General features: G+C 48.6%; 1 protein-coding gene across 1 annotated transcript in view; it reads left to right on the top strand.

Moving 5' to 3' along the window:
* The window catches only part of SLC2A7 (solute carrier family 2 member 7), a 40311-nt gene that overhangs the window by 15325 nt on the left and 11589 nt on the right, over positions 1 to 13397 (top strand). Inside the window, 7 exon segments of the mRNA XM_004385176.1 lie at positions 936 to 1012; positions 3240 to 3400; positions 5874 to 5998; positions 8686 to 8838; positions 11458 to 11525; positions 11528 to 11597; positions 12116 to 12303. Of these exon segments, the coding sequence (XP_004385233.1) occupies positions 936 to 1012; positions 3240 to 3400; positions 5874 to 5998; positions 8686 to 8838; positions 11458 to 11525; positions 11528 to 11597; positions 12116 to 12303 (842 nt within the window).

The raw sequence follows: 13397 nt of genomic DNA, 5'->3' as shown, positions 1-13397 counted from the left end.
GGTGGGGTATGGGTGGGGGGTATGCATGGGGGTGTGAGGGTGTGATGGGCTTGGGAGTGTGGTAGGAGTGGGGATACACAGTTATAACAGGCAAGCAGAGGAGTGTGGGGGTTGGTCCAGGGCCCCTGGCTCTGGACCAGCTGGTTGGGTGGAGCTCTGGGAGGCAGCAATGTACAGGTGACCCACAGGCCCCACCTCATTTCTGCCGCTCCTTCCTCGGCCTTTGGGTGCTGTGGCAACCAGCAAAGCATGCTACAGTGAGCCCAGTGAAAGGTTTTCCAGTGGGCCTCAGAACAGGCTGTGTGTGTCGTCTCACCTAAGGGCCTCTGTCTGTTGTTCTGTCTGGAACACTCTTTCCCCAGACCCTCCACACAGCTGCCTCCTTCTGGTCATTTAGGTCTCAGCTCAAAGGGCACCTCTTCAGAGAGGCCCTCCCTGTCCACCCTGCTGAAAATGGCCTCCCACTGGTTTCTATTCCATTATTCTGTTTTGTTGTCTCCCTAGCAACGTCACTATTTGGGATTATTGTATGTTTGTCTTTTTCCCCTCACTAGAATGTAAGCTCCATGAGGGCAGTGCTTTGCTGGGCCTCTTCCCTGTGGCATCCCCTAGCACAAGGCCAGGCACATAATAGGTGCTCAAATATATCTTCAAGGAAAGAATAAATGCACGGCCAGAGAAATGGAAATAATGCCATCCACCCCTCTCCCAGACATCTCAGAGCCCTGAGGGTCCCCAGCCTTAGAATGCCTTCCCTGCCCAGAGACCTCCTTCACCGTCCCTGGGCATGGCCTGGGCTCCCCTTTGCCTCACTTATGGTCTGAGCTGGAGGAAAATGGAGGCCCAGCCATGGCCCCATTTCTGGGAATCCTGGGGCCCAACCTGAACAGGGCCAGCCCTGCAGAGTACCTGAACATGGCTCTTGACTCCCACAGCAACTCCAGCCCACGCTGCCTTTGGCTCTGCTTTCCAATATGGCTACAACGTTGCCATGGTCAACACACCACATAAGGTGGGCACAAGGAGGGCTGGTAGGCAGCTGAGGTGGGTCCGCAAGGCAGGGAGGCAGCTGCCATCTTCCTCTGTTAAGGCTGCCATCTTCTTCTGGAGGCTTCCATTTCCCACCCTCAACCCCTGCAGTATCCTCAGGTTCTTCCCTGGATTCCTGACTCTGGAGAGCAGGGGGTGACTGGATGTGTGCCCCCAAGGAGTGTCATCTTGTCCAGGCACACTAGGATGCCAGGGGGAACCTGGATTCCCTGCCTAGTCGCTTATGCCCTCAGTCCTGCTGCCCTCTCCCTGGGAAGACCACTTATAGAGGGCAAAGAGAAGGGGTCAAGAACTGAACCCTGGGGATTCAGATTGGGGAGAAGGGAAACAAAGGAAGAAGAGAAGGGGCCCTTATCAGGTGGGAGAGAACCAGGGAGCAGAGTGTCCTCAATGCCTAGTAGAAGCTGTGAGCGAAGAAGGAAGAGTCAAGATGAGGACTGAGAACAGACCACAGTCTTTGATTTTGTGGAGGGTATGACTGATCTTGACAAGAGCAGCTGAGGTGAGAGTTGAAGACAAAAGTGTGATTGGAGTGGGTTCAAGAGAGATGAAGTAGAGACAGAGAGTACAGGTCACTTTTGGGAGGAGGTTTGCTTTAAAGAGGGAGCTTAGCTGGACAGAAATGATTTGAAGGAACAAATCAATCTTAAAAGAAATACACGCTAATGCTCCTTAGAAGTAAGGATGGTGAGGACTTCTACTCTCTTACTTCAGACACATCATCAGCAAAGACCGATCACTAGAAGAGGACACCATGGCTGGTAAAGTAGAGAGTCAGCAAAAAATGAGGGAAACCCTCAATAAGATGGATTGGCATAATAGCCAAAAGAATGGACTCAAACAAACTAACGATCAGGAAGATGGCGCAGGACCCAGCAATGTTTCATTCTGTTATATGTAAGGTCGCTATGAGTCAGAGTTGACTCAACAGCAACAATAACAATAAGCCGGAGCTAGATGAGGGGGTCAAGTTAAGTTTTTATAGGGTAGGAGCCATGTTTGTGTGGTGATGGTAAGGATGAGGTGGAGAGAAAAGGACCAGTGACACAGGACAGAGAGGGGACAACTGCAGGCAGGAAGTCCCTGAATGGGCCAGAGGGGACAGGACTCAGTGTTTCGGGGGGTGGGGGGAGGAGGTACAATTACTGTTCATTTGCATTTGTGAATTCTGCTATGTTTTTAAAAATCAATGTCACTAGTTTAGAGCTACACTTCATTCAGCTGACTGCTATAGGAGATGTCGTAGTTACTTAGTGCTGCTATAACAGAAATACCACACGTGGATGGCTTTAACAAACAGACACTTGTTCTCTCACAGTCTAGGAGGCTAGAAGTCTGAATTCAGGGTGCCAGATCCAGGGGAAAGTTTTCTCTCTCTGTAGGTGCTGGGGGAAGCTCCTTGTCATCAATCTTCCCCTGGTCTGGGAGGTTCTCAGTGCAGGGACCCCAGGTCCAAAGAATGTGGTCCGTTCCTGGCGCTTCTTTCTTGGTGGCATGAGGTCCTTATTCTCTCTGCTCGCATCTCTCTTTTATGTCTCAAAAGAGATTAACTCAAGATACAACCTAATCCTGCAGATTGAATCCTGCCTTATTAACATAATAGAGGTTAGGAGTTACAATACATAGGATAAATACATCAGATCACAAAATGGTGGACAACCACACAATACTGGGAATCATGGCCTAGCCAAGCTGACACATATTTCTGGGGGACACCATTCAGTCCATAACAGGAGGTACTATGGTTAATTGCTCATGATGTATATTCATATACATGTAATTATTACCATTGATGGAATATCTTTTCTCAGTCAAGCACTGTATCATCACATGATCGCATTTAGTGCCTCCAGATTCTCTAGGGATGTATATCATCTCTGCAACTGATGAGGAAACTAAGACTTATAGAGGCTATATAACCTGCCCAAAGTTATACACTTAGTAAGAATATTTCTTAGGTTGCTTCTTGCAGGGTAAGGCTCTGAAAAAGATTTCGTGCAGTCTGGCTCCTCACCTCAACCATCGTACAGTAGATTTTTCAACTCAGGTAAGAGCCGAGAAGCAGCAGGTTCAAATGAGTCCTGGGGGGTATTGACAGAAATGTCCTTCTATACAATGAGAACATTTAGGCCATGATTTCTTGTGAGCTGCACAGTACTCTTTGCTGGGGATGGGATGATGTTTTCCAGGTCTCGAAGTCATTTTATAATGAAACCTACTTCGAGCGGCACGGGACATTCATGGACGAGAATGTCATGCTGCTCCTGTGGTCTTGCACTGTGTCCATGTTTCCGCTGGGCGGCTTGTTGGGGTCACTGGTCATTGGCCTGCTGGTTGTTAAGTGCGGCAGGTAAGCAAGCAGGAGGCACGCTGCTCCTTTAAAGTTCACGTTAGTAAACCACACCTCCTGGTGACTGGCACGTGATGGGAAGACAGTACAACCCTGAAGATCAGGGGTCTGAAGTCTGGTCCCCACTTTGCCATGACATCATGACCTTAAAGCAAGTCCCTGAATTCTCCTGGGACTTCTTTCCCTGATCAGTCGCATATGAGGGCAGTGGTGGTTCAGTGGTAGAATTCTCACCTTCCATGTGGGAGACCCGGGTTCAATTCCTGGCCAACGCACCTCAAGTGCAGCCATCACCCATCCATCAGTGGAGGCCTGTGTTTTGCTGTGATCTAAACAGGTTTCGGCAGAGCTTCCAGACTAAAATAGACCAGGAAGAAAGGTCTGGTGATCTACTTCTGAAAATCAGCCAATGAAAATCCTACAGATCACAGCAGTCTGGTCCCATTGTGCATCGGGTCACCATGAGTTGGGGGACTCGACAGCAGCTAACAAAAACAACATTCAGTTGCATGGGAATAGGGTTCTCGCCCATCATCTACCCCATACAGATGATACAGCCCTTGAGATCAAAGTTCTTGACCGTGCTTACCACAGTGCCTTGTAAGCACTTCTAGCAGGTGTTGAATAAACCCTTGTTGATTGGACTTGATTCGGAGGTCAGGTGCTCAGGGCTCTAGGCTGTCACAGTGGCAGGCAGCCTCTCCCCCAGGGATCTTATCAGAGTTCTGTTGTCCTGAGGTTTGGAGTTCAGGCAGAGTCACTCCATGTGCCACCATTCCATATCTTGTTTGGATATGAATAGTCCTTTGTACTTTGCTTGGCTTCCATAGATCCACTGATCTTCAAGCTTAAGCCCAGGTGCTCCAGGGCTGTGCCTCCACAGATAAGGACTGATGCACAGGCCAAGGTTCCCGAGAAGGAAAAGCGTGAGCCCAGTCACAGGGCTTGGCCCAGCAGATTTCCTTCCTCCAGGCCCCACCTATTTAGAATTCACAGTCACCTGGACTTGGATGTGCCAAGTCAGGCAATTTCTAGGAGGGAGTGAAAAGCCCTCAAAAGAAAATGAACTTTTAAAGAACCTCAGCACATTCCATTTTCACGCACAAAAGAAACTACTGCCAATTGAAATTTAATTATTTATGGAAGCAGGTCACATAGGACCTCTTCTTCTAAATACTTAACAGTTAATTTGCCATGCTAGTGTACTTGAATGAAGAAAACATTCAGTATGTTGTAATTATTTTATAATTCAGGCTTTTTACTAATTTGGACTATGCTGCTCTCATTGAGGCCATCTGGAGTGTCGGAATGTTCTAGAAGCCCAGTCTTGGCCTCCACTTCCCTTCTTGAACCCCACAGCCACAGAACCTCTGCCACTGAGGAACCTCAGACTGTTCTTATTACCTCCTCGTTTTGCAGACGAGGTGGCTAAGGCCCAGGATGCACAATGAAGCCAGCCTTGTCCTTGTGGGTCTGAAAGTCCTTGGTTCCCTGAGGCCAACTGGGTTCCTGGGGGTCAGGAAGGCTGAGGGGTGGGCCTCAGGGCTAGCGTGAGCTCTGCGGCCCCAGGGAGAGAAAACAGACCCAAGGAAGCCAGGCTACTTCTCTGCTGATTGTCTGGGGAGCCCTTGTGTAACCCAGTCAGCTGGATCGGTTTCTGGGTTTCTGTTTAGAGATCCCACTGGCCCGGCTCCTGGCACCAGAGCCCCCCCAAGTGGCGTGGCCGACTTAGTGCACCTGTATCAGTCGGGTCCTGGTAGCACTCACAGGTCTGGGCATTGTGAAGAAATCCCAAAGGACACTGCAGTGAACTGGGGCTGCTGACAGCTGTATACCTTCAACCTGGAGGGGCCGAGGGAGAAGCAGTTACCAGCTCCTGGGGGCCAAGAGAGCTGTGGGGATACCAGCCAGCCACCGCCACCCACAGCAAAGGGGCTCCCTTCCCTCATTCTGACCCACTGCTGATCTTCTCCTTTGGCAAAATCCAAGCCAAAGGTGAGGGAGAAGGGGCAATGGAGCCACTGATGCAAGTCAGCACGGGGGGCATAGAGCGAGGAGGAGAAGGGGGGTGAATCACCAGCGTAGTGCTATTTTCACATACTCAAACCCTCACCTTCATTTTCACGTTGGAAGGGACCTTAGAGACCATCTAGTCTAACTCCCCACCTGATACAGGAATCCTCTGTTCAACATTCCTGACAATGGTCTTCTAGTCTTGCCTCTGCCTGAATACCACCAGTGATAGGGAGCTCTCTACCTCCTTTTTCCTTGCTGATTGTTAGAATGCTTTCCCCTCATCCCAAATCTTCCTTCCTGGAACTTCGGCCCATTTGTCCTTGCTTTCTGTCTCCCCATCCATCATCCCTTTCTCAGGCACATTCCCATCACCTCTAAATGACTGATTCAGAGAATATGAGTTGGTGTCAGGGGAGCCCCTGCCACCTCAGCCCCTTGCCCTCTGCTGTTGTTGCAGGAAGGGGACCCTCTTAATCAACAACTTCTTCACCATCGTCCCCGCCATCCTCATGGGAGTCAGCAAAGTGGCCAAGGCTTTTGAGCTGATCATCTTTTCTCAAGTGATGCTGGGCATCTGTGCAGGTACCTGGGGTAACAGCTGACACCTAGCCTGTGCTCAGGTTCACGTTGGTGGGGGGATCTAGACAGATACGCACAACCCCATTGGCCGAGGCTGGAACCAGGACTGGTGAGAGGTGGTCTCCTTTCGGCTCTCCCGGCTCAGTCTGGCTCTTTCTGCTTCCAGGGCAGCCTCCAGTCTCGGTCCTCAGTCCCTGTGAACTGCATGCCCTTCCTTTTGCTTAACGAAACCTTTTATCAGGGAGGGATATTTAAAAACACACTTTTAGCTCTTGGAAGCTTGCCCTAAGACAACCATGTGAGGAAGCTGGTCTAGATTACTAGAGGATGAGAGCGGACGTGGAGAACTGAGGCAACCAGCGACACCCAGCCCTGCAAATGGGAGAGGGAGCCATCTTGGACCTTCTGGCCCAGCCGGCCCTCTGGCTGATTACAGCTGCCCGAGCGAGCCCGTGGGAAACCTCAGGGTTGGAGCTGCCCAGCAAAGTTCAGAATCCAGAAGAAGAAGGTTGTTGTGGTTTTGTGCTGTCGAATTGATCCCAACTCATGGCAGCCCCATGCTCCACAGGGTCTTCTTGGCTGTAATCTTTTTTTTTTTTTTTTCCAGTCTTTTTTTTTTAAATTGTACCCTAGATGAAGGTTTACAGAACAAACTAGCTTCTCGTTAAACAGTTAGTACATATATTGTTTTATGACATTGGTTAACAACCCCACAACATGTCAACATGCTCCCTTCTCGACCTTGGGTTCCCTACTACCAGCTTTCCTGTCCCCTCCTGCCTTCTAGTCCTTGTCCCTGGGCTGGTGTGCCCCTTTACTCTCGTTTTGTTTTACAGGGCTATCTAATCTTTGGCTGGAGGATGAACCTCAGGAGTGACTTCATTATTGATCTAAAAGGGTGTCTGGGGGCCATACTCTCAGGGTTTCTCCAGTCTCTGTCAGGCCAATAAGTCTGCTCTTTTTTTGTGAGTTAGAATTTTGTTCTACATTTTTCTCCAGCTCTGTCCGGGACCCTCTATCGTGATCCCTGTCAGAGCAGTCAGTGGTGGTAGCCGGGTACCATCTAGTTGTACTGGACTCAGTCTGGTGGAGGCCGTGGTAGTTGTGGTCCATTAGTCCTTTGGACTAATCTTCCCCTTGTGTCTTTAGTTCTCTTCATCTTCTCTTGCTCCTGAAGGGGTGAGACCAGTGGAGTATCTTAGATGGCTGCTCACAGGCTTTTAAGACCCCAGACACTACTTACCAAGGTAGAATGTAGAACATTTTCTTTATATACTATGTTATACCAATTGAGCTAGATGTTCCCTGAGACTATTGTCCCCACATTGGCTGTAATCTTTATGGAAGCAGATTGCCAGGCCTTTTCTTCTGTTGCATAGTGCTGCAGGGTGGGTTTGAACCGCCAACCGTTTGGTTACCAGCTGAGGGCAAACCATTTGCGACACCCAGGGGCTATAAGAAATAGTAACTTCTTATTATAAGGGTCCCTGGGGGCACAAATGGTTTGCACTTGACTACTAACCTAAAGTTTGGCAGTTTGAACCTACCCAGCAGTGCTGAGGAAGAAAGGCCTGGCAATCTGCTTCTGTAAAGATTACAGCCAAGGAAACCCTAAGGAGCAGTCCTACTGAGTAACGCACAGGGTTGCCATGAGTCAGAATTGACTCAACAGAAACAGGTTTGGTTTGGGGGTTTTGTTATTTTAGGCCAAAAAAAAACCCAAAAAACAAAAAAATACACTTTTAACTTGAGGTGTAAACAACTGAAAAGGCTTTACAAGGTATCTGCTGAGAAGGATGTCCATTTTAAACTGAGAATTAAGGTCTTCAAGCAAAAGAAATACAGAATCTGGGGCCTTGATCAGCCAGCAAGTGAGGTTTCTTAACTACAGTAGATTCACCTATTAAAAAACAAAAAGCTATGCAAGTAATATATGGTTTAGAATAAACCCAAGTGAAACAGATGCCTTTAAGTCCCACCCCTCAGAGACACACAGTGGTCTCAGATCGTCCCCTGCCACAAACAACCCCACTCTGTGACAAGGAAGGTATGGATAGTCTTGTCATGTCCGGGATGTTCCTAGGCGGTCTGAGCATTCTGAAGGGGTTTCCTTATGAGCTCAAGCTAAGCAGATAAGACTGGACATGAAGGGAGGCAAGGGTGCTGGGTAGGCTCTTGCCTATCTGTCTCCTAGTGTCGCTGTAACAGAAATACCACACGTGGTTGGCTTTAAAGAACAGAAATTTATTTTCTCACAGTTCTAGAGGCTAAAAGGGTCTCGGCTGTGTCAATTATTTCTGAAGGCCTCTCTCGGAGTTTCTGGCATCTGCTGGCCAGACTTTGTGTTCCTTGGCATCTGTCTTCCCCGTGTCTCTGTGTCTAATCTGCTCTTCTTGTAACTCAGAAGTAATTAGGTTTAGGACCCACCCTATACTAGTATGACCTCATTAATATCAAAGAAAAACCTATTTTCAAGCAGAGTCATATCCACATCTTAGGTACAGAGGTTAGGATTTCAACACATATTTTTTGGAGGGGTAACACAATTCAATCCATAACACTGCCAGTGAGGGCTAATCCCACTGAGAAGCTCAGGGATTATGAAATGGAATTGAATTAAGTCTCAGGCTCCAGGTCACAGGAGGTGGGGGTTGTTCTTTCCTCTTCTGATTTTATTTTGCCCAAACCAGGCATAGCCTACGGTGCTCTTCCCATGTGCCTGGGAGAACTGGGTCCCAAGAACCTGAGGGGTGCCTTGGGGACAATGAACGAGGTCTTTATCATCATTGGAATTATCCTAGCTCAGCTCTTCAGCCTGCAGGCCATCCTGGGGAATCCCGCAGGTAACCAACCAGCAGCGTACACAGGCCGGGGTGGGGGAGCAGTGAGTGGGCAGGACAGGGGAATATACCAGAACCACAGGCGTACTGGGTCAGTCCCTCCTCCAGCTGTGCCTGGTGCTGTGGATGGGTCAAGCCAGGTGAGGACTGAGAGTTGACCCTCAGATCAGGCATCTGGACCTTGGTGGACACTGGTGACCATGACAAGTACAGTTCTGGTAGGGCAATGGGGCAAAACACGCTTGGAGAGGGTTCAAGAGCCCATGGGAGGAGAACAGGAGACAGGTGGTATAGACAACTCTTAGGAGCTTGGCTATAAAGGGAAGGAGAGAAGTGGGGCGGTACCTGGAGGGGCAGTGAGGTTGAGAAAGGAGGGATTTTTCTTTCCAACTGAGAGAAATAGCAGCAAACTTGAATGTCCTGTTGTTGTTGTTCGGTGGCATCGAGTCGATTCCAACTCATACTGACCCCATGTGACAGAGTAGAACTGCCTCGTAGGGTTTTCTAGGCTGTAATCTTTATAGAAGCAGATCGCCAGGTCTTTCTCCCATAGAGCCACTGGGTAGGTCCTAATTGCCAACCTAATTGAGCGCTTAAGCCCTAGGAGTGATCCAATAGCAAGGGAGAACTACGCAGGAGCAAGCAGGTAACACAGCCACCGTTACTGTCACATGGGTGGAAGTGGCACTTGTAGACAAAAGCAAGGTCATCGCCTGAGAGTGGAGGCAGGAGGAGAGAGGAGAAAGTATGAAATAGTGTGAAATAGGGACTTGGGCGAGAGAAGGGACCAGGATATAGAGCTTGAATGCAGGCCGGCTTTAAGGCCCTCCTGAACATAGTGGTTGTTTTCTTTTTTTATAAATATTTTCAAATTACCTAAATTTCACAAATTTCCTTAATAGACCCATCAATGTCTGTGCAGTCCCCTCAGTTCCTTGAGGAGACTCAGAGCCTTGGAACCCAGTGGCTGCCCAATGGAAGCTCATTAGGGATAATGATTCCCAAACTGTGCCCATGCAGTTGACTATTAGACACTCCAAATCAGCGAGAGAGAGGCTTCAACCCCAGAAGATGTGAATGAAAGCCAGACTGGACTGTTGCTGCTAATAGCCACCAAGCAGTACATGCTTCAGAGTCCCTGAGTGGTGCAAACAGTCAGGCGCTCAGCTACTAACCAAAAGGTTGGAGGTGCAAATCCACCCAGAGGCTCCTGGGAAGAAAGGCCTGGCAATCTACTTCTAAAAAATCAGACATTGAAAACTCTGTGAAGTCCCTGGGTGGCACACACGGTTACGTGGACAGGTTGGTGGTTCAAACTCACCCAGAGGCTCCTTGGAAGACTGGTCTGGTGATCTGCTTCTGAAAGGTCACAGCCTTGAAAACCCTACGGAGCAGTTCTACTCTGCACACACAGGGTTGCCATGAGTAGGAAGTGACTCAACAGCAACTAACAGCATACATACATATATACATATACATATATATACAGGCGTTCTGGTGGTGCAGTGGTTAAGCACTTGGCTGCTAACCGAAACATTGGCAGTTCAAACCCACCAGCTGCTCTGTGGGAGAAAGATGTTTAACAGTCTGCTTCCATAAAGATTTACAGCCCTGGTAACCCCACCCGGCAGTTCTACTCTGTCCTGCAGGGTCACTGAGTCAGACTCAATGACAACAGGTTCGCATTTTGTGGGGGGGAGGGTGTGTATATATATGTGTATATGTATACATATATGTATATATGTATACATATACATATATACAAATATGTATATACACATATATACATAAATTTATTAAATACATATATACGTATATACATATATACATATATGTGTATGTACATGTATACATATATATACATGTATATACACACACACACATATATATATCTCTCTCATTTGAAAACCTTATGGAGTACAATTCTACTCTGACACACATGGAGTTGCCATGAGTCAGGGTCAACTCAATGGCAACTGGTATTGTGTGCTTAGTGAGTGTAGTCTCTTCCAGTCCCTCCACTTCTTCTGTGATATTTACTATTATTATCATCATCTTTATTTTACTGATGAGAAGAGTGAGGCTTAGAGAGGTGAAATCACCTGTCCAGTTCACATCCTGGCTAGCGCAGTTGGAGGTAGTATGTGCAGATCTGTGCTCTTGGTCAAATCTCAGTACACCTTCTTAAATCCAAACCTGCCAGAGCTGAAAGCCAAAGCTCACACAGTCACAGAGCTGGGACCATCTCCCTCTCCAATCATAACATTGGAGCAAGACGCGGCTTCACTTTCTCTAGGGCTCAAACTGATAAACCATACACTATTCCCAAGAAAAGTAATGCTCTTCTTGCAAAATGAATTAATAGCCAATATATTTTTTTCAATTATAATTATTTTTTCCATCTTTAATGCGGAACCCCTTTGTGGGTGGGCCCCGGGGCAGCCACATCTTGGCAAGGACTATGTCCCTACTGTCCTTGGTTCTCACTGAGGGCTGAGATACCGCAGGTGAGTGACCTTCTAAAGGGAGAGAGTTCTGGCAGAAGGTCAACAAAGGGTGCCTGGAGGCCCAGGGTCCCCTGGCCGGCCAGGGTCTCAAGTTCATGGTGTTGGTTCCTTTTAGGCTGGCCTGTGCTCTTGGCCATCATAGGGATCCCCGCGCTGCTTCAACTCCTGTCCCTGCCCCTCCCCCCCACCCCGAAAGCCCTTGCTACACCTGATTGAGAACGGAGAGACGAGGGAACGAGGGAACAGCGAGACGAGGTACTTGTGATGCAGACTGCTCTGCCAGAGCCCTCTTGTGCCTTCCCTTCCCCCACCCTGCCCCCACACCTGCCAACCTGTCCCTCCCCAATCCTGCTCAGAGCAGAGAATGGGCTGGGGTGTGTATGCAGGAGATGCAGGCCCATGGAGGGTGGAAGGGCAGGTGGAAGGGCATTGGGGGTGGAAGGGGCGTCCATGGCTGGGGTCAGTAGCTGCGGGCTGGGGTCTGGCTGGAGCTTGGCTGAGATTTAGAGTCCGATCAGAGTTGGTCAGTGTGTTGAGAGCAGAGAGTCTGATCAGGGTGGGGTACGGTGCAGTTGGGGACATGGTCACAGCATTGGGGCCTAGTCAGGGTCAGGCGAGCACTTAACACTGGGAAGATGGCCAGGCAGCCTGTGCCCAGGGTGGGAAGGCAGGCAGAGGTGAGGGGGAGCCATCCCCGTTTGTCCTTAACCTCCGATAAAGCTGCTATGGGGGAGACGGGGCCGCGGTGGGGGATGCACTCTGTTCTCCCACAGCTCTAAGGACACTGTGCAGCTGGGCCGAGGTGGAGGATGAGATAGAGGAAATGTGTCTGGAGGACCAGGCCGAGAAGGCCGAGGGCCGCCTGTCTGTGCTCAACCTCTTCACGTTCCGGTCACTGAGGTGGCAGCTCATCACCATCGTTGTGCTGATGGCCGGCCAGCAGTTCTCTGGGGTCAACACGGTATGTGGGGCCAAGGGGCAGCTGCTGAGCCCAGCGCAGCAAGCCAGTGTTGGCAAGGAGGACGAGTTAGCCCTGGGCAGGCTGCTTTCTGTGCATATGGCTGATTTTGCAAGGATCCACTAGAAGGCAGTTTTGAATTAATTAAACTGAAGAAATATTTAGTGAACTATTACGGATAGTATTTAAGGAACCCTGGTGGTGCAACAGTTAAGCGCTTGGCTGCTAACTGAAAGGTTAGCAGTTTGAATCCACCCGGTGGCTCTGCGGGAGAAGGAGTTGTTGTTGTTGCTAGGTGCTGGTGAGTCGGTTCTGACTCATAGCAACCCTCTGTACAAAAGAACAAAACGCTGCGGGGTCCTGCGCCATCCTCACAATCGTTGTTATGTTTCAGCCCATTGTTGCAGCCACTGTGTCAATCCATCTCATTGAGGGTCTTCCTCTTTTTCACTGACCCTCTAATTTACCAAGAATGATGTCCTTCTCCAGGGACTGGTCCTTTCTGATAACATGTCCAAAATATGTGAGACGAAGTCTCACCATCTTTGCTTCCAAGGAGCACTCTGGCTGTATTTCTTCCAACACAGATTTGTTCGTTCTTCTGGCAGTCCACAGTATAATCAATACTCTTCGCCAACACCATAACTGAAATGCATCAATTCTTTTTCGGTCTTCCTTATTCATTGTCCAGCTTTCACATGCATATGAGGTGACTGAAAATACCATGGCTTGGGTCCAGTGTACCTTAGTCCTCAAAGTGACATCTTTGCTTTTTAACACTTTAAAAGGTCCTTGGCAGCAGATTTGCCCAATGCAATACGTCCTTTGATTTCTTTTTTTTTAAATTTTTTTATTGTACTTTAGATGAAGTTTTACAAAACAAAGTTTCTCATAGAATAGTCAGTACACATATTGTTTTATGACATTGGTTAACAACCCCACAACATGTCAACACTCTCCCTTCTCGACCTTGGAGGACCTTTTTTTGGTGAAAATATACCCAGCCAAATTACACCATTTCAAAAGTTTCTACATGTACAATTTAGTGACATCGATTACATTCTTCCAGTTGTGCTGCTATTCTCACTGTCCTTTTC

This window comes from Trichechus manatus, unplaced genomic scaffold (assembly GCF_000243295.1).
Source record: "Trichechus manatus latirostris isolate Lorelei unplaced genomic scaffold, TriManLat1.0 scaffold00133, whole genome shotgun sequence".
NCBI classification, from domain to species: domain Eukaryota; kingdom Metazoa; phylum Chordata; class Mammalia; order Sirenia; family Trichechidae; genus Trichechus; species Trichechus manatus.
Note: the sequence above shows the minus strand (reverse complement) of the source record. Positions and strands in the feature narration are given on the sequence as shown.